Genomic DNA, 22,317 nt, shown 5'->3' on the forward strand with positions numbered 1-22,317 from the left:
CATATAGCGCAGCTGTACTATAGTTGGCTCTGGAAGTATATAAAGCACAATAGTACTCCATGAACTGAAGGTTGATTTGTTCTGGGGAAGTGAGAACCTGTTCCTGTGGATCCCAAACCCTCTGAGTATTAGTAAACTGACCCTTGGCTAGCCAGGCCAACAATTTCCCATATTTGTCTGTGTATTCAAACACCCGCTGAGCAGTGTGGAGAAGAGATTTTTTTAGTCTGTTCAATTCCTAAACGTGCTAGCTCCTGCAGCCCACGCTGCCAGGCTGAGTAATGAGCCTGGACAGGGTCCTACACATAGGTGACCTCCTTCTGCCTCAAATTTACTTCAAGGGACATCAGAGAAGTCACAGCGTTCCATTTTGAAACAGAGATACATGAGATGTACTCACTCCTAATCCAAGTTTTTAAAGGCATCCCAAAGGATCACTGAATTCGCAGAGCCCTCATTAATAAGCCAGTATTGACAGATTCAGAGATAGGGTACTGAATTGTCTGGTCTGTAATCCAGTATCTGGACAGTCTCCACAGCCCATGCCCGGGGATAAGAGAGGTTAACAATTAGAGTAATAAAGGAGAATGATCTGAATTTCCCCTTGGGAGATATTTAACAGAGGTTACTCTCCGCAACAGGGCAGGAGATGCATGCGCCATGTCAATACAGGAGAGAAATTTATGTGGCCAAGTGAAAATGCCCCCACACATCTGTAAGGGCAAAAGTAGAACCCCACTGGATAAGATTTGAGGAGGCTCATATAGCAGAATTGACTGCCTATACCCAGGCACGGCACTAGATTGAAATCCCCCAAAAAACAAGACATTAAAAAACCCCCATACAGGGACACCATCTGCATTAATGTAGGAGGAGGCAGATTATAGATCAGAGCATGTATCACAATATATCTTCACTATAATTATCTACCCTCAGGGTTCACTTTGAGATCAAGGGGTTGATATGGCACTAAAATGCTAACCCCCCCCTAAAATAGCTGGTGTATGTAGCATGATAGTGGGGGCCTTTCAACACCTTTATGAGGCCCAATATACTGGAGCCTTGAAGGTGGGTTTTTTTGAAAAATACAGAAGAGGGGTAAATCGCTTAAGAAAGTTATTTTAATAGGATCTTTTATTAGCAGAAATTGGATCTTGGACGTTCCATGGCACAAAGGAAAGAGTAGCCATGAGTTATGCTTGGTAAGTAAGTAATAATGAATACAGTGAACTAGAGATCTCAGCCAAGAAGTGACAAGAAAAATGCCAGGGGACCAAGAAAGCAGACCACAATCCAATGAAAGACAAACTATGCAATACTGAAGCTACAACAGTACATGAGGTAAGAGACCATGCCATAAAAGAAAAAAAACACTTAAACTAAACCTTGAATTAAAATTAAAAAAAACTCTTTAGAGGTTTAGAGGTTTAGAGGTTGTAACTCCCCAACCCTGCATGTCTGCAAAAACTAGGGAATGCATAAGTCACAAGAACAAGCCCAACTTACAGCAACAATGTGGAGGGTGCACACCACAGTGGAAGTCTTATAAATTGAAGGTAGAAAAAAAGAAAAATCCTAGGAAGAGATGCTGGAGAAGTCCAGAATATCAGAAGTGTTTAACTGGACTAAGCCGGGGGCATAAGCTTAAACTCAGTTGCCAACTGGGTGTTGTGGAACAGCAACAGACCATCGATGCAGTATATGGCTGAGAAGTCAAAGAATGCTGAGATAAGTTCAAGGAACGAATCCCAAGGTAAAGGGAAGAGTCTCACCCACAGTCACACAAATAAAGTCTGCACTATTGGAAAAAAATAGAAAGAAGTAAAACAGCTCATCTCTGGGGAGGAAGTGATTCAAGCCAGGCACCAGCATCTTTAGGTTTCGTACACGGGATGTTTTTACAACCTCTCCTGAACAATTTAACTTGACAGATAGTAACCCACATTTAAAATGTCCGTTTTGCCACGTTTTGCCGCGTTTGTGTTTAGAAGCATTTTTTTTTTTAAATAGCCAAAAATGAAAAACGCCTGTAAACGCAACGCGGTTAAACGTGAATTACCGCGTTTAGTGCTTGAAATGCCTCTAAACTCAGCTTTTGAACCCATCGTTTGCGTTCCAAAAAAGCCTCTAAACTCATGTCCATGTGTACATGTACTGATAAGATAACATAGAGGAGAGTTCAGGAACAGTTGAAAAAAATGCCCAACTTCTCCTAAACATCCGTTTAGCGGCAGCAGTGCACATGAGGCCTATGGATTAATGAAAAAGCGAACAGACTCACCGTCCTGCACCAGCAGCTTCGCAGGAAAGAGATTGTACTTGATCCCTCTAGCTTGCATGGTTGCCTTCAACTGGACTAGGGATCTGCGCAATTTTTGGGTCTTGACAGACTAATCCGGAAAGAGAAGTAGCTTCCCATTTTGGTAGTGCAAATACCCAGCTAGATCATGCAGCCCTGAGAAGCTCATTCTGGTCCCTGAAGTTTAGCAGACGTAGAATTAGGATGTGAAGTGGGGAGCCCACCAAACCAGGTCTGGGTAACATGTAGTGTGCCTGCTCCATTGTGAAGAAAGAAAAGAGCTGGGCAGTGGACAGAAAGGAACTCCTCTACAAACAGGGTCAGGTTCATCCCCTCACCCCTTCAGCTAGCCCCACAATTCTGAGACCATTCTTCCTTTTGCGGTTCTCCGTATCCTCAGCTCTATACTCCAGGGTGCTGAGCTTCGTTTGTAGGAAGTGGAGAGCAGTAGTGTGATTAGCAGAGATGTCTTCAGCCTGGCTAATGCGCTGTTCAGCAGTAGTAAGCCTGGACTGGATTTTGCACAGTTGCACAGCATCAATCTTGCAAGTCAAGGCAATCTGACAAACAGTAAAAGCTGCCATGACATCCGCGATACCAGGCACCTGAGAGTCAGTGCCGTCCACAGGGTCAGTCTGAAACGCCATATTGGAGACAGTTCCAGGGCTGCCTGACACCTGTAGTCACGGACTAGGTGAGTCTAGAATACAAGAGGGGAAAAACAAAGTTTCTTATCCCACCTTGCATCTCCAAGAAGGTTTGTGACACATCTGGAGGAGGATTCAGGAAGCCAAAAGGCTATGGCAAAGAGTAAATCCAGAACTGGTTCCAGCAGAGCTCATGGATAAGTGTCCGCTCAGAGCGCCATTCTGGCTATGCCCCCAAATTGTCTCCATTAATAGATAATTTAATTTGTCTGTCAACTGATGGATGCCCAAACACTTTGAAATTGCTTTGTATCCCTTTTCAGCTCATGCAGATCAACTGCTGATCGTTTGTCTTCAGAAAACTCCTTTTTGAGAAGCAAAGTTCACATCAGCTGATGCTTCTTATGAACTGCAATCTTGAGCCCCATTCACAATGGAGCGATTTGACAGGTCAAATCAAATGAGCAGTCGCAGCCTTTTGCCGGCAATGGCACCACTGAAATCGGTGCAACGCCAACTTTGCAGCGCAGCACCAATTTGCAAAAGTAGTTCCTGCACTACTTTTGGCGATTTTGGGTGCAACTCCAATAGTCATCTGTGCATGAATCCGCACAGATGTCTTTCAAATGAAGTCGCATGATTTCAAAGCCGCATTCAATGTGAACGAGGGCTAAAATATTTTAGTGCCTTTTTTTTTTTTTTTTTTTAATCAAAGTAGCACTAAACTACACCTCAAATTCATTTCATTAACTGAACTCCAGGTGTGCAAACTACTAGCTTTTGTTGAAGTAATTAGTCTATGGTGTCAATTACTTTTTCTTCCAGCTCTGTGAATGTTTAATGGGTGTGTTCAAAGACACTAGAAATTAGAATTGTTTGTGTGTTATCAGCTTAAGAATATTATATTTGTCTATTGTTGTGATGGAATGAGATCATATCACATTTTATGCAAATTACTACAGAAAACCAGTTAAGGCCAAGGGGTTTACATACTTTTTCTTGCCGCTATAGGTGTCTTGGACATATTGCCTGAAAACAGTCCCAGAACATATTCAACCATCTCTGACTAGAATATTGTTTATTGCCGAAACGTATTGTTCAGTAATGGTTGTCCCACATACCTTCCACGCAGTGGCGGTGCGTTCATTAAGGGCGCACGGGCACCGCCCCCTCTCTCCAGCCACCCCCTCTGTGTAAAATGGATAGATTCACAAATCTATTAATGGCCGCTGTAGCGACCCCCTATTCAGGCGTCCGGCCCCTTTTTCGAACGCCGGACACCTGAATTCCAGTGGGGGTGTTTTTTTGAAGCACCCCGATTAGAGCCATAGGCTCTAATAGGCTTCAAAAAAGGTGAACTGTGAGCGCAGAGCATTGCGCTCGCAGTTCTGCAGAGCATTGCAGCTCGCAAATTAATATTTGCTTTGCTAACACTGAACCACCTCTCAGCCAATCAGGAGGCGTGGATCTAATACCCGTCACCTGATTGGCTGAAGGCACAAGCGCCCTGATTGGACGCCTAATGAAATGGAAGAATGGGAGGACAGAGAGCCATGGAGGACACAGGAGCTCGCCGCCATCACCTGTTGCATGTCCCACAGCTCGCCACCATCACCCACCACCAGGATGGGGTAAGTGTGTGCCGGTCAGATGGTGAGCGGGGGGGAGTCACAGAGGCTGCATATGACGGGGCACACAGGTTGCATATGACGGGGCGCGGAGGCTGCATATCATGGGGCGCAGAGGCTGCATATCATGGGGCGCAGAGGCTGCATATCATGGGGCGCAGAGGCTGCATATCATGGGGCGCAGAGGCTGCATATCATGGGGCGCAGAGGCTGCATATCATGGGGCGCAGAGGCTGCATATCATGGGGCGCAGAGGCTGCATATCATGGGGCGCAGAGGCTGCATATCATGGGGCGCAGAGGCTGCATATCATGGGGCGCAGAGGCTGCATATCATGGGGCGCAGAGGCTGCATATCATGGGGCGCAGAGGCTGCATATCATGGGGCGCAGAGGCTGCATATCATGGGGCGCAGAGGCTGCATATCATGGGGCGCAGAGGCTGCATATGATGGGGCGCAGAGGCTGCATATGATGGGGCGCAGAGGCTGCATATGATGGGGCGCAGAGGCTGCATATGATGGGGCGCAGAGGCTGCATATGATGGGGCGCAGAGGCTGCATATGATGGGGCGCAGAGGCTGCATATGATGGGGCGCAGAGGCTGCATATGATGGGGCGCAGAGGCTGCATATGATGAGGCGCAGAGGCTGCATATGATGGGGCACAGTGGCTGCATTTGACGGGCACAGTGGCTGCATTTGACGGGCACAGTGGCTGCATTTGACGGGCACAGTGGCTGCATTTGACGGGCACAGTGGCTGCATTTGACGGGCACAGTGGCTGCATTTGACGGGCACAGTGGCTGCATTTGACGGGCACAGTGGCTGCATTTGACGGGCACAGTGGCTGCATTTGACGGGCACAGTGGCTGCATTTGACGGGCACAGTGGCTGCATTTGACGGGCACAGTGGCTGCATTTGACGGGCACAGTGGCTGCATTTGACGGGCACAGTGGCTGCATTTGACGGGCACAATGGCTGCATTTGACGGGCACAATGGCTGCATTTGACGGGCACAGTGGCTGCATTTGACGGGCACAGTGGCTGCATTTGACGGGCACAGTGGCTGCATTTCATGGGCACAATGGCTGCAATTAATGGCACAGTGAGGCTGCAATTGATGTTTTTTTTTCAGTATTTTTCAGTTTGTTTGCGTCCCCCCAAAAATTTTGAGCACCAGCCACCACTGTTCCCACATTTGACCAATGGAAAACCTCAATCAACTCCCTTTTGGAAAGAAAAAAAACTCATATACCAAAGGTTTGCTCACAAAAAGTTAAAAAAACATGGTCGACATGACTATCCTACAGACTTCCCACCCTTCTGGTTCCTGCTGTACTAACCACTCCTCTCCCCCTTCTTTCTGCAGGGCTTCCAGGACAGATCTGAGCGGTTCTGATAAGCCAGTGCCAGCACAGAGCTAAAATTGCTTTCAGATTGTAGAGCATCATCGGCTCTAAGAAAAGATACTGGGATCATGACTGCAGCTGCAGCCATGGCCCTGGTATAACCACTCAAACTGCCACTGTGGTATAACAGCCAAACTCAAGCTCACACTGCAGTTACAAGCAGGGGTGTCAAACTCAATTTAATCGCGGGCTGCACCAGCATAATGGTTGCTCTCTAAGGTCTAGTTATATCTGTAAGACTAGATGCCCAAAGCATCCAACTCCCCCTTACATCAGAAGTCAAGAGTCCCCCACAATCCCTTACATCACAGTTCAGCCCCCTTATCTTGTGCTCCTGCTGGGAAGAAACTGGGGGCAGAGCTGGGTAGCAGAATGTGCAGGGTCTGGAAGAGGACCAGAAAATGGCTTGAGTCAGCTGCCTGAGTCTGTTAAATACTGAGACCAGGGGAGGCAGAGACAAGGGGGTGCTGTGGCTGCACATAGAAGTGCAGAATCTGCTAGAGGTGTTCTGTCATCCTCTCTGCTACCTACTGCTGAGACAAGGTGGGGGCAGAGATGATAGAGGTGCAGCAGTGGCAGAGGTGAGGTGCGAGAGGTGTGAGGGCCACATCAAATAGCCTGGCGGGCTGGATTCGGGCTGAGGGCCTTGTATTCAAGTTTTACGTGAATAAATAAAAGCTGATCATCATAAACACCCCTGCCAATGGTAAATGGTTTGTCGCAACACTCTTAACTGATAAAGCTGTAGAAAAGCTTGTTTTGTTGAAAAACCACACACCGGCTGTCTGGATCACCAGTTGAAAATAAAGAAAAGAAAGCCTAAAAATTAAAATTAATACAACCATCACATCGAAGAACTGGTAAACTGCAATATAATAAGTGTCTGACTTTGGGTTTAATACCACTTTGATTTAAAAAAGGAAATGTCCTATGAGTACATGTGCAGTATATCGAGTGTGAATGAAGCCTTAAAGAGGAGCTTCACCCAAAAAGGGAAGTTGCGCTTTAATGTCCCTCCTTACCCTCACCCCCCCCCCCCCTCTCCACAGTCTTCTGGAAGACATCACAGGTCCCAGAAGACTATGGGACCATTCACAATGCACAGCGCGGCTGCACAGCTGAGTTGCTGGTGCTGGGGACAGAACACAGGTAAAAAGAACAGCTCGGGTGAGCACATCGCTGGATCCTTGGACAAGCGAGTGTATTTTTTTTAAAGTCAGCAGCTACAGGTTTTGTATCTGCTGACTTTTAATAAACACAAATATGACTGGAGCTCCTCTTTAAGCAACAAGACAATATATTGAATATTATTATTCTTACCATCCCTGGTCACTCTTGAATTTATAAGCAGCAGCAAGAATATGGCACAGAGAACCTCCCACCTTGAAATCTAGAAAGCATTTCATCTGCAATGCAAAACAGTAAACAGAATAAGAACTCAGTTTAAACTTATTGCATAATAGATTGTAAACTAGATATATGATGTTGCACATACACAATACTTCTGCGTATTCATGTTCAAGAAGCAGTAGCTATCATAACATGGCTTTTTCTGTACCCAATACAAGAAATCTTGTCCATAAAAAGGTGGTATATTGTTGTTTTAGTGCTGACTTAAATCGGAGTTCCACACAAAAATGGAACTTCCGCTTTTCGGAACCCTCCCCCCCTCCGGTGTCACATTTGGCACCTTTCAGGGGGGAGGGGGGTGCAGATACCTGTCAAAGACAGGTATTTGCACCTACTTCCAGCATAGACTCCCATGGGAGTCTATGCTTCTTCCTGTCCCGACCGCGCTGTCTGCTGGGAACACACAGCTCCCAGCAGAGAGCGGGGACCACTAGGGATGCGCAGCGCGACTCGCGCATGCGCAGTAGGGAACCGGGAAGTGAAGCCGCAACGCTTCACTTCCTGATTCCCTCACCTAGGATGGCGGCGGCAGCTGCCGAGAACCGAGCGGGTACTCGGTGTCCCCTGCCGACATCGCTGGACCCCGGGACAGGTTAGTGGCAATGTATTAAAAGTCAGCAGCTGCAGTATTTGTAGCTGCTGGCTTTTAATATTTTTTTTTTTTGGCGGTGTGGGTGAACCCCCGCTTTAACAGACATCACGATTAGCATCCTACTGCTGTCAAAGCTGAAACCAGCAGAATAATTCAAGGAACCCAGTGGGCTGTGCCTGCTGAGCTGAATAACCTGGTGTATTACAAACAGCTCACCAAGTAATTGCCAACACATAGGAGGCAACTCTTTCCAATATAAGAAACAAGGTATTTAAAATTAAACTTCAGGTAAAATTGAAAAAAAAACAAAACACACTTTCTCTCATTAAATTGTTACCTTTCTCCCAAACACACCTAAAACATTTTTATTTCATTACTGGATTTTGGTTAAGGAGGCCTTTACATTGCCATATTTTTCTCACTTTTTAGACACCCATCCAATGTTGCTGCAGTCACAACAGCATGTAGAAAGTTTGCTCTTCTTAAATACAGCAGAACCACATTAATACCCCACACATGGTTTGTTTTCTCTAAAAGATGATATTAGATTACCAAAATTGATGGGATTATGGAAGCAGAGAGAGGAGTCCATTATGGCAATTTTTTTTACAATTTAGGCCACATGGCTGCACTTTGCCTCCCCAGATACCATCGTGCCCCCACATGGGTCATAATTTAAACAAACTACTTTTGGTAGAATGGTTAGGCTGTCGGACGATGCAATTCCTATGTTTTCCCTGCAGACAACTCTAAATTTAATCTGATCTAGGTGCTGCCATACATTTTCTTCCCTAAAAATGTTCCTTCCCGAGATACGGACCACGGGCCTAGGGTCTTCTTATCCCCACACCCTTTTTTTTTTCCTTTTCATTACCCCCTGGTTGTTTTGTTGGGTTTGTTTCTTTCCGAAAACCAAGGTGGGGAAAAGAAATAACACTTAGACATGTTTGACATATAATTGAGCTTTATTTTACAAATGGAAACCGTATAATGACATTCAGTCGTTACATTGTAATGTTCATTTAACCAATCTTGTTTATTAAAAAAAGGATTACATACATATAAAAAAAAGTATACTTGCCGGCAGTTTAGTGAGCGGTGCATTGCTGACATGTTTTCCAAACACCTCTTCTTGAAATTGTAACAGCTGAACTACCAGGCTTGACAGGGACTTGTTAGTAGGAGGCTCAGCCTGAATGTACTGCAATGAAAAGCAGGAAAAAATGGTATTAAAATCCTGATTAGTCATGTGATATTACCCAATCATGATACAGTACAATCCTAGAAATCTTTAGTAGTCGTCTTTCTGTGTTTTACAAACCTGCAATGATAAATGGGTGAATACAATGAATACTGAAATTCCTGTATTAGGTAGGTAATGATAGGTCACATCATGGACAGACAATGCTAAATCCCAGGTTTATGCATCTGTCCTGGCTTCTTTATGGGTTCTATCCTACCCTGATCCAAGTTTAAATTATTCAGCTATATGAAGAATACAGCTTGAAGAGTGAGACTCCACCATTGCGGAGGAAGTGCCTAAAATTGCTTCAGAAAAAAACAGTTTGTAAATCAGCCAGCCATAGTCCACCCAAATCTGAAGGAGAGGTCATCAGAGGAAGCCTATTTTAATTGTAGTAATTTTCTTTAAGCCTGGTACACACGGGCGAATATCAGCCGGTTCAACAGAAACCAGTCAACATTTGTCCTGTGTGTATGGTAGCCTGTCCGACAGAAGCTGGTTGAACGTCCAGCTTTTATACAATGGGCATACCAGAAAAACATCTGCTGATCAGCATCCGATCAGCGCTCACAGCCAATGGCTGCGAGTGCTGACCTGTGTGTTCTAGCGGGGGACAGAGTTAGTACAGAGACCAACTCGCAAGCTCCTCAGTTTATTTTCATTCAGCCCGCTGGGCTGGATGAAAAAAGAACTCAGGGTGTGTACCAGGCATTAGTCTTAAGCTGGCTATATACTGATTGAGGCTGAATGACAAAAAAAAAAAATCCAACAAATTCCTTCATCTACACTATACAGCGCAGATGGACAAATTTCCCACTGCGCCTATTGCATTTTAAAAGCCAGCCCTGCTAGCTGTCAAAATACCTAAACAGATGCAACCAGCTTTTGGCTAACATTTTTCCACCTGGCTTCTTTGATGTTCATCAGAAACCAGACAGTTTTTTTATTTTATCATCACCTGATAACACTGTGAATAACACACTTCCCGCCTTAGAGTGGCTACACTCACTTTTTCATTGTATCTATGGAGAAGCTGCGTAGCCACCCTTGGACAGTAGCACTGTCAGCCTGCGGAGAGGATAATGTTAAATGGCCTAACTGTAGCAAACCACATTTTAAGCTGTTACAGAATCAGTTTTTGTTTTCTTTGTAATTGAGTAGAGTGTATGGCTCGCTTTGGACTACTGAGAAACATAACTGTTTAATGGCAGTCACTTTATTCATAAGACATTGATATTATCGATCTGTTAAAGAGCTGAATGTCAATATATGGTTAAATCTGTTAGCAGGAAAAAATGTAAACAAAACTACAGACAACCAGCTAAATACACACTTGAAATATAGTGGGGACAGAAAGTATTCAGAACCCCTTAAATTTTTCACTCTGTTGTATTGCAGCCATTTGCTAAAATCATTTAAGTTCTTTTTTTTTTTTTCCTCATTAATGTACACACAGCACCCCATATTGACAGAAAAACACAGAATTGTTGACATTTTTGCAGATTTATTAAAAAAGAAAAACTGAAATATCACATGGTCCTAAGTATTCAGACCCTTTGCTCAGTATTTAGTAGAAGCACCCTTTTGATCTAATACAGCCATGAGTCTTTTTGGGAAAGATGCAACAAGTTTTTCACACCTGGATTTGGGGATCCTCTGCCATTCCTCCTTGCAGATCCTCTCCAGTTCTGTCAGGTTGGATGGTAAACGTTGGTGGACAGACATTTTTAGGTCTCTCCAGAGATGCTCAATTTGGTTTAAAGGGGTTGTAAAGGTAAAAATTTTTTCACCTTAATGCATTCTATGCATTAAGGTGAAAAAACTTCTGACAATACCGCCACCCCCAGCCCCCCCGTTTTACTTACCTGACGCCTCGAAAGTCAGCTTCGCGTTCCCGACATCTATTCCTCCGCTCACCCTGGCCGCTGATTGGCTACAGTGGATGGATTGGAAGCAGCGCAGCCATTGGCTCGCGCTGCTGTCAATCACATCCAATGACGCGGCGCGCTGGGGGCGGGGCCGAGTGATACAGTGAGCGGCTATAGCCGCCGGCTGTATCACGGGAGCGCGCCCGCAAGAACTAACCACCATGCGAGGGAGCTCGCATTAAGGTGGTTAATGCTTGCGGGGAGGAGCTGAAACAGCCGCCGAGGGACCCCAGAAGACCAGGTTCGGGGCCACTCTGTGCAGAACGAGCTGCACAGTGAAGGTAAGTATAACATGTTTGTTATTTAAAAAAAAAAAAAAATTTACCTTTACAACCCCTTTAAGTCAGGGCTCTGGCTGGGCCATTCAAGAACAGTCACGGAGTTGTTGTGAAGCCACTCCTTCGTTATTTTAGCTGTGTGCTTAGGGTCATTGTCTTGTTGGAAGGTAAACCTTCAGCCCAGTCTGAGCTCCTGAGCACTCTGGAGAAGGTTTTCGTCCAGGATATCCCTGAACTTGGCCGCATTCATCTTTCCCTCGATTGCAACCAGTCGTCCTATCCCTGCAGCTGAAAAACACCCCCACAACATGATGCTGGCACCACCATGCTTCACTGTTGGGACTGTATTGGACAGGTGATGAGCAGTGCCTGGTTTTCTCCACAAATACCGCTTAGAATTAAGGCCAAAAAGTTCTATCTTGGTCTCATCAGACCAAAGAATCTTATTTCTCACCATCTTGGAGTCCTTCAGTTGTTTTTTTTAGCAAACTCCATGCAGGCTTTCATGTGTCTTGCACTGAGGAGAGGCTTCTGTTGGGCCACTCTGCCATAAAGCCCCGACTGGTGGAGGGCTGCAGTGATGGTTGACTTTCTACAACTTTCTCCCATCTCCCGACTGCATCTCTGGAGCTCAGCCACAGTGATCTTTGGGTTCTTCTTTACCTCTCTCACCAAAGCTCTTCTCCCCTGATAGCTCAGTTTGGCTGGACGGCCAGCTCTAGGAAGGGTTCTGGTAATCCCAAACGTCTTCTATTTAAGGATTATGGAGGCCACTGTGCTCTTAGGAACCTTAAGTGCAGCAGAAATTTTTTTGTAACCTTGACCAGATCTGTGCCTTGCCACAATTCTGTCTCTGAGCTCTTCAGGCAGTTCCTTTGACCTCATGATTCTCATTTGCTCTGACATGCACTGTGAGCTGTAAGGTCTTATATAGACAGGTGTGTGGCTTTCCTAATCAAGTCCAATCAGTATAATCAAATACAGCTGGACTCAAATGAAGGCGTAGAACCATCTCAAGTATGATCAGAAGAAATGGACAGCACCTGAGTTAAATATATGAGTGTCACTGCAAAGGGTCTGAATACTTAGGACCATGTGATATTTTAGTTTTTTTTTTTTTTTTTAATAAATCTGCAAAAATGTTAACAATTCTGTGTTTTTCTGTCAATATGGGGTGCTGTGTGTACATTAATGAGAAAAAAATGAACTTAAATGATTTTAGCAAATGGCTGCAATATAAAAAAAAGAGTGAAAAATTTAAGGGGGTCTGAATACTTTCTGTCCCTACTGTACATATATGTTTTACCTGTCAAAAGATCTGTAATTTTGTACAGCCAATCTGGTAATTTACACACAATCTGTGGAATTACCAAGTTTCCTGCGCCATTACTTGGGGGCCTGCCCCTAATTACCCAGTTAGAATGTGACAGTTTTACATGGGGGGAGAGGGGTTGGCGGGGGGTGAGCATGCATCTTCAGCTCTCCATTCTCTGTGTTGCCTGTTACAGACGTGGCAGAACAGAGAACTGATTGCTCCTAATTAACAAAGGGGGGTGCACCTCTTGTCAATATGGAGCAGCATCTGCTCCATTTTTTATGTTTAGAAGAGTGGCGATAATCCTCCTATTTTCCTTACTCCTCTCTCAAACAGGTGACACATGCAGTTCCTGATTAACCTATATGTAAACCTAATCACTAAAATTTAGATAAGTGTCAACACATTAAATGAATTTTAAAAATAATTTTCAGTACTTTTAAATGTGCAGCTTTGGTTAAAATATATCTTATGATCCAGTCATGAAGGCACTTCCTGTTATAAGGTGACAACGCTTTGTCCTGGTCTTACAGTTGTGTTCATTTGTTGGCCCTCTGTCATGCAGGCTTCTGATGGAGACGACAAGTGGCTGTTTCATTGCACATCACGCAGGCATATTCCACTCTTGTCACCATCAGGAATCTTGCCCTAAGGAATGCCAAATGGCCATCACTGGAGTGGATGTAGACAGGTTGTGGCAGTATAGACCCTGTAGGAAATCAGTAGCACTGAAATGCTACAAGAAATGAAGAATTACAAACCCTTTAACACTGATCTGCTGTGGTTTCCCTGCAGCGTAGGTGCAGCGCAGGGTACCACGCACCAAAGATGCAGCACACAGGACTTTATGTGAACTTTCAGAAAATGCACCAAAACTGCACAATCTAATAGAAGTCTATGGCAAAGTGCAGGTAACCCACACAAACACCCATGGGTACAATGTGCTTCACCTGCACTGCAAGAAAACTGCAGCAGATCAGTGCGAGAGGGGTTTGCAGTGAATTTGCACTGCTGCTGCAACGCAGTTATGTGAACCGGCTCCATAGAAAGCAGTTTTGGCTCACATGCCATACGAATCGGATGAGGTTCAAAGCGCATCCAATGCGTATATACACTATATTGCCAAAGGTATTGGGACACCTGCCTTTACACACGCATGACAGTCTTAGTCCTTAGGGTTCAATATTGAGTTTATGGACCTTGTTTTGTGCACTGGCCCAAATCATTTGGTGGAGGGGGGATTATGGTGTGGGGTTGTTTTTCAGGGGTGGGGTTTGGCCCCTTAGTTCTAGCTAAGGGAACTCTTAAAGTGGATGTAAACCTTCACATGTACCCAGTGAAGTAAACAGCCTCAGATGATACACAGAGATGAAACAAATCTCCCTAGATACGTTTTACATGTATACAGTGGCTTGCGAAAGTATTCGGCCCCCTTGAACTTTTCAACCTTTTGCCACATTTCAGGCTTCAAACATAAAGTTATAAAATTTTTATTTTTTGTGAAGAATCACCAACAAGTGGGACACAATTGTGAAGTGGAACAAAATCTTTTGGATTTTTGAAACTTTTTTAACTAATAAAAAAAATTAAAAGTGGGGCGGGCAAAATTATTCGCCCCCCTTGCGTTAATACTTTGTAGAGCCACCTTTTGCTGCGATTACAGCTGCAAGTCGCTTGGGGTATGTCTCTATCAGTTTTGCACATCGAGAGACTGAAATTCTTGCCCATTCTTCCTTGCAAAAACAGCTCGAGCTCAGTGAGGTTGGATGGAGAGCGTTTGTGAACAGCAGTTTTCAGCTCTTTCCACAGATTCTCGATTGGATTCAGGTCTGGACTTTGACTTGGCCATTCTAACACCCGGATACGTTTATTTGTGAACCATTCCTTTGTAGATTTTGCTGTATGTTTGGGATCATTGTCTTGTTGGAAGATAAATCTCCATCAGTTTCAGGTCTTTTGCAGACTCCAACAGGTTTTCATCCAGAATGGTCCTGTATTTGGCTGCATCCATCTTCCCCTCAATTTTAACCATCTTCCCTGTCCCTGCTGAAGAAAAGCAGGCCCAAACCATGATGCTGCCACCACCATGTTTGACAGTGGGGATGGTGTGTTGAGTGTGATGAGCTGTGTTGCTTTTACGCCAAACATATCGTTTTGCATTGTGGCCAAAAAGTTCGATTTTGGTTTCATCGGACCAGAGCACCTTCTTCCACATGTTTGGTGTGTCTCCCAGGTGGCTTGTGGCAAACTTTAGACAAGACTTTTTATGGATATCTTTGAGAAATGGCTTTCTTCTTGCCACTCTTCCATAAAGGCCAGATTTGTGCAGTGTACGACTGATTGTTGTCCTATTGACAGACTCTCCCACCTCAGCTGTAGTTCTCTGCAGTTCATCCAGAGTGATCATGGGCCTCTTGGCTGCATCTCTGATCGGTCTTCTCCTTGTCTGAGCTGAAAGTTTAGAGGGACAGCCAGGTCTTGGTAGATTTGCAGTGGTCTGATACTCCTTCCATTTCAAAATGATCGCTTACACAGTGCTCCTTGGGATGTTTAAAGCTTGGGAAATCTTTTTGTATCCAAATCCGGCTTTAAACTTCTCCACAACAGTATTACGGACCTGCCTGGTGTGTTCCTTGGTCTTCATGATGCTCTCTGCGCTTTCAACAGAACCCTGAGACTATCACAGAGCAGGTGCATTTATACAGAGACTTGATTACACACAGGTGGATTCTATTTATCACCATCAGTCATTTAGGACAACATTGGATCATTCAGAGATCCTCGCTGAACTTCTGGAGTGAGTTTGCTGCACTGAAAGTAAAGGGGCCGAATAATTTTGCACGCACCACTTTTCAGTTTTTTAATTGCTAAAAAAGTTTAAAATATCCAATAGATTTCGTTCCACTTCACAATTGTGTCCCACTTATTGGTGATTCTTCACAAAAAATTAAAATTTTATATCTTTATGTTTGAAGCCTGAAATGTGGCAAAAGGTTGAAAAGTTCAAGGGGGCCGAATACTTTCGCAAGCCACTGTATCTGCTGTCTTCCGCTTTGTATACTTTTTAGAAAGTTAAGATCATGTTAGGAGATTTTCTCTTCCTGTTAATGCTCGGTTCACACAGGGGCAATCCGACTTACAGCGTGACTTTGCAGGGCGATTTAGAGGTGATTTCAGTGCAACTTCAGCGCGACTTTGCGCAACTTACAACGCAACTTAAAGTTGCCTCCAGGACAGGCGACTTTGGTTGTGGCCAATCACAGAATAATCAGCTCTGTGGGAGGGAGGGGGTTGCCTGGGTAAACGTGGGGAGTACCTGGGTAAATTATTTTCTTTTTCCTGTACAGTTGCTTCAATACAGATGGAGATCCGACTTGGAGGCAACTTCCATTGAAATCTATGGGTACAAGTTGCCTAGACATCACCTTGAAGTAGTACAGGAACCTTTTCTGAAGTCAGAGCAACTTCAGTAGTGTACATTAAGATGGCTCTCATTCACTTCAATGGAATTTCTTATGTCCAGCGACTTGGAGCAACTTAAGGTCTGACAAGTCGGATCCCAAGTCGTTGTAGTGTGAACCGGCACTTAGCAATGCAGTGAAGTCTGGGCATACAGCCAAGACAGCTGCTTGGAGGAAAGGCACACACCCCCTCTCCTCATAGGTAGAGACTTTCAGAGCTGATCCTTGAATAGTTCAGCATGCTGCTAATCTATTTATAGCACCCACCCCAACACAAAACTAAGGCTGCTTTTATCATATGTAATGGAGAACTTGTCAGGAGTTATCAGGCTGATAACAGAAGAACTGAGCAGGAGACAGCTATGAGACATAGGGCTTTGAAGAGAGATAAGAAAACATTGCAAATTAATGTGCCCAGCTCAAATTTCATGAATCGGGTTTACATCCACTTTAAGGAGTCAGACATTTTGGAAAATGTAATGCTCCCAACTTTGTGGGAACAGTTTGGGGATGGCCCCTTCCTGTTCCAACATGGCTGCACACCAGTCCACAAATAAGGTTCATAAAGACACGGATGAGCGGGTTTGGGGTGGAGGAACGTGACTGGCCTGCACAGAGTCCTGACCTCAACCCGATAGAACATCTTTGGGATGAATTAGAGCAGAGACTGCGAGCCAGGCCTTCTCATCCAACATCAGTGCTTGAGCTCACAAATGTGCTTCTGGAAGAATGGTCAAACATTCCCATAGACACACTCCTAAACCTTGTGCACAGCCTTCCCAGAAGAGTTGAAGATGTTATATCTGCAAAGGGTGGGCCAACTCAATATTGAACCCTACGGTTTAAGACTGGAATGCCATTAAAGTTCATGTGCGTGTAAAGGTAGGTGTCCCAATACTTTTGGCAATATAGTGTATGTGAACAGAGCCTAAGGCTACCTTCACACTAGCCTTCTGCTTTGGGTTTCAGTTTGCACCATCTCCCTAGCAATTCAGCACATCTATGCATGGGCAGGATATTTCCCGCAAGTGCACAAGGACGGGGAAGTTTTTAGACTTCCACACCACCTGTCTTCACACGTGCAGGAATATCACACAACTGCACTGATGTACAGGGAAAACCCAAGTGTGTGCAGATGTGCTGTAGGGCTTTCAGGACCTGTAGCCCTGCAATATACCTGCATGAGGAACCTCACCCTATCAAAAATTACATGTTAAATACCTAACACTTGTCCCTGTATAAAAAAAAAAAAAAAAAATTCTTACTAGTCCATGGAGTCTAGCGTGGTAATGCTTATTAGGCAAAGTTCTCACTACATCGCTCTCCTCCCGTGTCGCCATCTTTAATTTTGATCTGGCACATGCACAGACACACCATGGGTCTCTGCCTAGTCTATGGAACCTTACAGAGAGACCTGCGGCATGTCTACACATGTGCCGGATATCCCTGTACATACGCAGTACGCGGTGTCTTCACCAGTAACATGGCAGAGCCCCTGTGGCATGTCTACGCATGCGCAAAATCTCACAGACTGCCTCCTGGGATAGCTACATCACACATCCCAGGAGCCAGTTTGCAAAATGTTGAGCATGTGCAGAAATTCTGCAGGGGCTCTGTCATATTACTGGGAAAGACCCAAGCCGTTTCTGTGCATGCAAAGGACCTGTTTACGTCATTCTTGCCTAGGTGAGGATTGTAGATATAAAGTAAGATATAAAAAAAAAAAAAAGAAAAAAAATTAAAACATAGTATTTCCCTTTTTTTTTTTTTTTTTTTGCAAGTGTGTAAGAATGATGGGTGGGTAGGATAGAGGATTATAAGGAAGAGTGTGAAGGTAAGCTTTAACATACCGTGGAATTCATTTTAAAATAAATGGGCTGCAATTTAGCATTGATGTACACCTGAATGATGCTGCATCTGGATAACAAACATTCTTATAAGACAGAAAGAGTCTAAACCTTCACATGAGCCGATTCAGCTTTCACTTTTGTTTATGTGATTTACATGACTTGTTCAGACAAATGAGAGACACGGCTTGTGAAGATCAGTGGGGATGCCTGTTGTCTCACTGAATACACTAGGTCAAAGGTAACCGAGGATTATATCCACATAACCACGTGCAGTTACTACCACACACCCGCATGTAAACATTACACTCCAATCTGCTGCATTCACTGTCACTGCAAAAATATTCCCTGCTACTTCTCCAATCACAATACACACAAATGACAAAATACATGGGAAATGATCGATATGCAATGATCATTACATAGAACTGGTAACTAGGACTACATATATATATTATATATTGATCAGCCTGAATGTTCCATCAATGTGCACAGGAAGAAATCTTTATACAAACTTGTAGATTATAGATAAAGTAGTCATCATATATGTTGGACCACATATCTTGAATGCAGGATTATATATCATGTATTGTGGATTATAAATCATTCTATGTCATGATAGGAGGATTCCAGGTCATGATAGGAAGGTTATATATCATTGATGGTGGATAATATATCATGATAGGAGAATTATTTATCATGAATAGAGGATTTTATATCATGGCTGGTGGCTTACATATCATGATATATCATGAACAGACTATTATATATCATGATAGAAGAATTATATATCATGGATGGAGGATTATAGTGTATATATATATATATATATATATATATATATATATATATATATATATATATAAAAATATGATAAGAAGGTTACATATCATAATAGGAGGATTATATCTCATGATATGAGAAATATATACCATGAATGGGAGATTATATATAAAATAGGCATCATGAACGGTGGAATATATCTCATGACTGTAAGACTATATATCATAATAGAATTATATATCATGAATAGAGGATTAAATGTAAAAGAGGCATCATGGATGATGGCTTATATATCATGATAGCAGGATTATTTATGATGATAGAATTATACATCATGAATGGTGGATTACATATCATGATAGAATTATAGATCATGGATGGTGGATTACATATCATGATTGTATGCTTATACATCATGACAGGAGGATTACATATCATGGATGGTGGATTATAGATTATGACTGTGGGATTATGCAGGATATATAAGATGTCTGATCTGTAGAGAAGAGCAGTGTGTATATTCAGGATGACACCCCCCCCCCCTGTCAGTGTAAGTAAGGACAGCGGTCACATGACATGTGAATGTACAGATGTGTGACCTGCCAGGTGATGATGGTGGAGAGGACAGTTGGTCATGCCATGCTGTGTATGGAGGGTGATGATCGTGGAGAGGACAGTTGGTCATGCCATGCTGTGTATGGAGGGTGATGATGGTGGAGATGACTGTTGTCATGCCATGCTGTGTATGGAGGGTGATGATTTTGGAGAGGACAGTTGGTCATGCCATGCTGTGTATGGAGGGTGATGATGGTGGAGAGGACAGTTGGTCATGCCATGCTGTGTATGGAGGGTGATGATTTTGGAGAGGACAGTTGGTCATGCCATGCTGTGTATGGAGGGTGATGATTTTGGAGAGGACAGTTGGTCATGCCATGCTGTGTATGGAGGGTGATGATTTTGGAGAAGACAGTTGGTCATGCCATGCTGTGTATGGAGGGTGATGATGGTGGAGAGGACAGTTGGTCATGCCATGCTGTGTATGGAGGGCGTTGATGGTGGAGAGGACAGTTGGTCATGCCATGCTGTGTATGGAGGGTGATGATGGTGGAGAGGACAGTTGGTCGTGCCATGCTGTGTATGGAGGGTGATGATGGTGGAGAGGACAGTTGGTCGTGCCATGCTGTGTATGGAGGGTGATGATGGTGGAGAGGACAGTTGGTCGTGCCATGCTGTGTATGGAGGGTGATGATAGTGGAGATGACAGTTGGTTGTGCCATGCTGTGTATGGAGGGTGATGATAGTGGAGATGACAATCGGTCATGCCATGCTGTGTATGGAGGGTGATGATTTTGGAGATGACTGTTGTCATGCCATGCTGTGTATGGAGGGTGATGATGGTGGAGATGACAGTTGGTCATGCCATGCTGTGTATGGAGGGTGATGATGGTGGAGATGACAGTTGGTCATGCCATGCTGTGTATGGAGGGTGATGATAGTGGAGATGACAGTTGGTCATGCCATGCTGTGTATGGAGGGTGATGATTTTGGAGATGACTGTTGTCATGCCATGCTGTGTATGGAGGGTGATGATGGTGGAGATGACAGTTGGTCATGCCATGCTGTGTATGGAGGGTGATGATGGTGGAGATGACTGTTGTCATGCCATGCTGTGTATGGAGGGTGATGATGGTGGAGATGACAGTTGGTCATGCCATGCTGTGTATGGAGGGTGATGATAGTGGAGATGACAGTTGGTCATGCCATGCTGTGTATGGAGGGTGATGATTTTGGAGATGACTGTTGTCATGCCATGCTGTGTATGGAGGGTGATGATGGTGGAGATGACAGTTGGTCATGCCATGCTGTGTATGGAGGGTGATGATGGTGGAGATGACAGTTGGTCATGCCATGCTGTGTATGGAGGGTGATGATGGTGGAGATGACAGTTGGTCATGCCATGCTGTGTATGGAGGGTGATGATGGTGGAGATGACAGTTGGTCATGCCATGCTGTGTATGGAGGGTGATGATGGTGGAGATGACAGTTGGTCATGCCATGCTGTGTATGGAGGGTGATGATGGTGGAGATGACAGTTGGTCATGCCATGCTGTGTATGGAGGGTGATGATGGTGGTATAGTTCCCGTTGTGTGGTGGTATGGATGGATAAGGAGCGGTTCTGATGATGGTAGAGGGGTGTGTGGGCTCCCATATGGGGTGTCGGGGGTATGCTGACGTCTGGCATCCTGTAGGCCCCACACATGTCATTCTATAATAGGAGATGGGCCAGGCACTGCCCCCTCCCATCCCCCCCAGCAGAGCGGGGTGTCAGCTAAGCCCAGGCCATGCCAGCCGGTAGCTCTCCCCGTTCCCGGTGCCGCCGTTCCCCCTCCCCCTAGCCGGGCCCGGCTCTTTGTTCTCGGTGTACAGACAGGGAGGAGACGGCGCTGTTCTCGCCAGGACACCGGGTCGCCCCTGCTGGTACCTTCTTGTAGTTTTTCCCCAGCCATAGCCGCACGTTGTCGAACTGGGAGATAGTGTCTGAGGACTCATAAAATTTCACGTTCGGCCCGCCGTCCTTCTTCCGCACCGCCATCTTCTGCCAGCCTGACCGGCACCTTCAGACTTACAGCCTGGCGACATCTAGCGGCCACATTGCAAACTGCAGGGAGACGGATTACAGGACCTTGCAAGAGCGACACCTTCGGCCCCATCTGGTACTACAATACAGCGGGCACTGCCACTGAATTGAGGGTGACAACTAGGGGGGCACATGAGGAAACAGATGTGGGGGGTGATAAGGCAGCGAGGCGCGGAGGGCACACCGTCTAACCTGTGATTAGAATGTGACAATACCTCATCAATCCTTCAGGCCAGTGCTGTGCTTGAACAATACACTCTGTGCAGGCCGCTGTTTGTACAGGAGAGCTTCTAGCAGAGACACCCGGCCACTGCTGAATACTACTAATCCCATCAAAGTCTGCAGAGATTTACAATGAATTGCCGGTGTCACTCCGTATTAGAAAGAATCCGGGTCCCCCACGTGATTCGATCAAACACCGGCATGACTGTGTGACTAGGACAAGATAATCAGCACGGAGCCAATCAACAGGCAGCAGCCAGGGGGCGGTATGTTCTGTGTATAAGAGCTGTGCGAGGCCGTTGGCTGACAGTCACGGTGGCCGAGTGGTTAAGGCGTTGGACTCGAAATCCAATGGGGTTTCCCCGCACAGGTTCGAATCCTGTTCGTGACGGTTTCGGTTTTTTGCTTAGTTATAGGATTTTAATTCTCCCAACATAACTCAAACTGGAAAATGTGACAGATGCACAAAGATTTCTATGCGAAGTTCATTCCCGTGTGGTGTATTTCAATAGTGTTAGTTGCAGCTACTGCATGATTACCACATCCGAAAGGACAAAAAACATGACAAAAGACCGTATGGGGAATTAAAGTAGATCTAAGGGCCCGTCCACTTCTA

General features: G+C 44.9%; 1 protein-coding gene and 1 non-coding gene across 7 annotated transcripts in view; one reads left to right on the forward strand and one right to left on the reverse strand.

Moving 5' to 3' along the window:
• SMARCC2 (SWI/SNF related BAF chromatin remodeling complex subunit C2) overlaps positions 1-21,489 on the reverse strand; it is a 157,013-nt gene extending 135,524 nt beyond the window's left edge. For all 6 annotated transcript variants that reach the window (XM_073613982.1, XM_073613986.1, XM_073613985.1 and 3 more), the window contains exons 1-3: positions 21,324-21,489; positions 9,067-9,186; positions 7,304-7,389 (exon numbers count right to left, since the gene is read on the reverse strand). In XM_073613982.1, coding sequence (XP_073470083.1) covers positions 7,304-7,389; positions 9,067-9,186; positions 21,324-21,434 — 317 coding nt within the window. In that variant the 5' untranslated portion in view covers positions 21,435-21,489. The remainder of the gene's footprint in view (positions 1-7,303; positions 7,390-9,066; positions 9,187-21,323) is intronic.
• Positions 21,490-22,010: 521 nt separating this feature from the next.
• Positions 22,011-22,092, forward strand: TRNAS-CGA (transfer RNA serine (anticodon CGA)). Its single transcript has one exon. It is a non-coding gene; the product is annotated as a tRNA-Ser (tRNA).
• Positions 22,093-22,317: the final 225 nt, after the last annotated feature.

This window comes from Aquarana catesbeiana, linkage group LG02 (assembly GCF_042186555.1).
Source record: "Aquarana catesbeiana isolate 2022-GZ linkage group LG02, ASM4218655v1, whole genome shotgun sequence".
In the NCBI taxonomy this organism is placed as follows: Eukaryota; Metazoa; Chordata; class Amphibia; order Anura; family Ranidae; genus Aquarana; species Aquarana catesbeiana.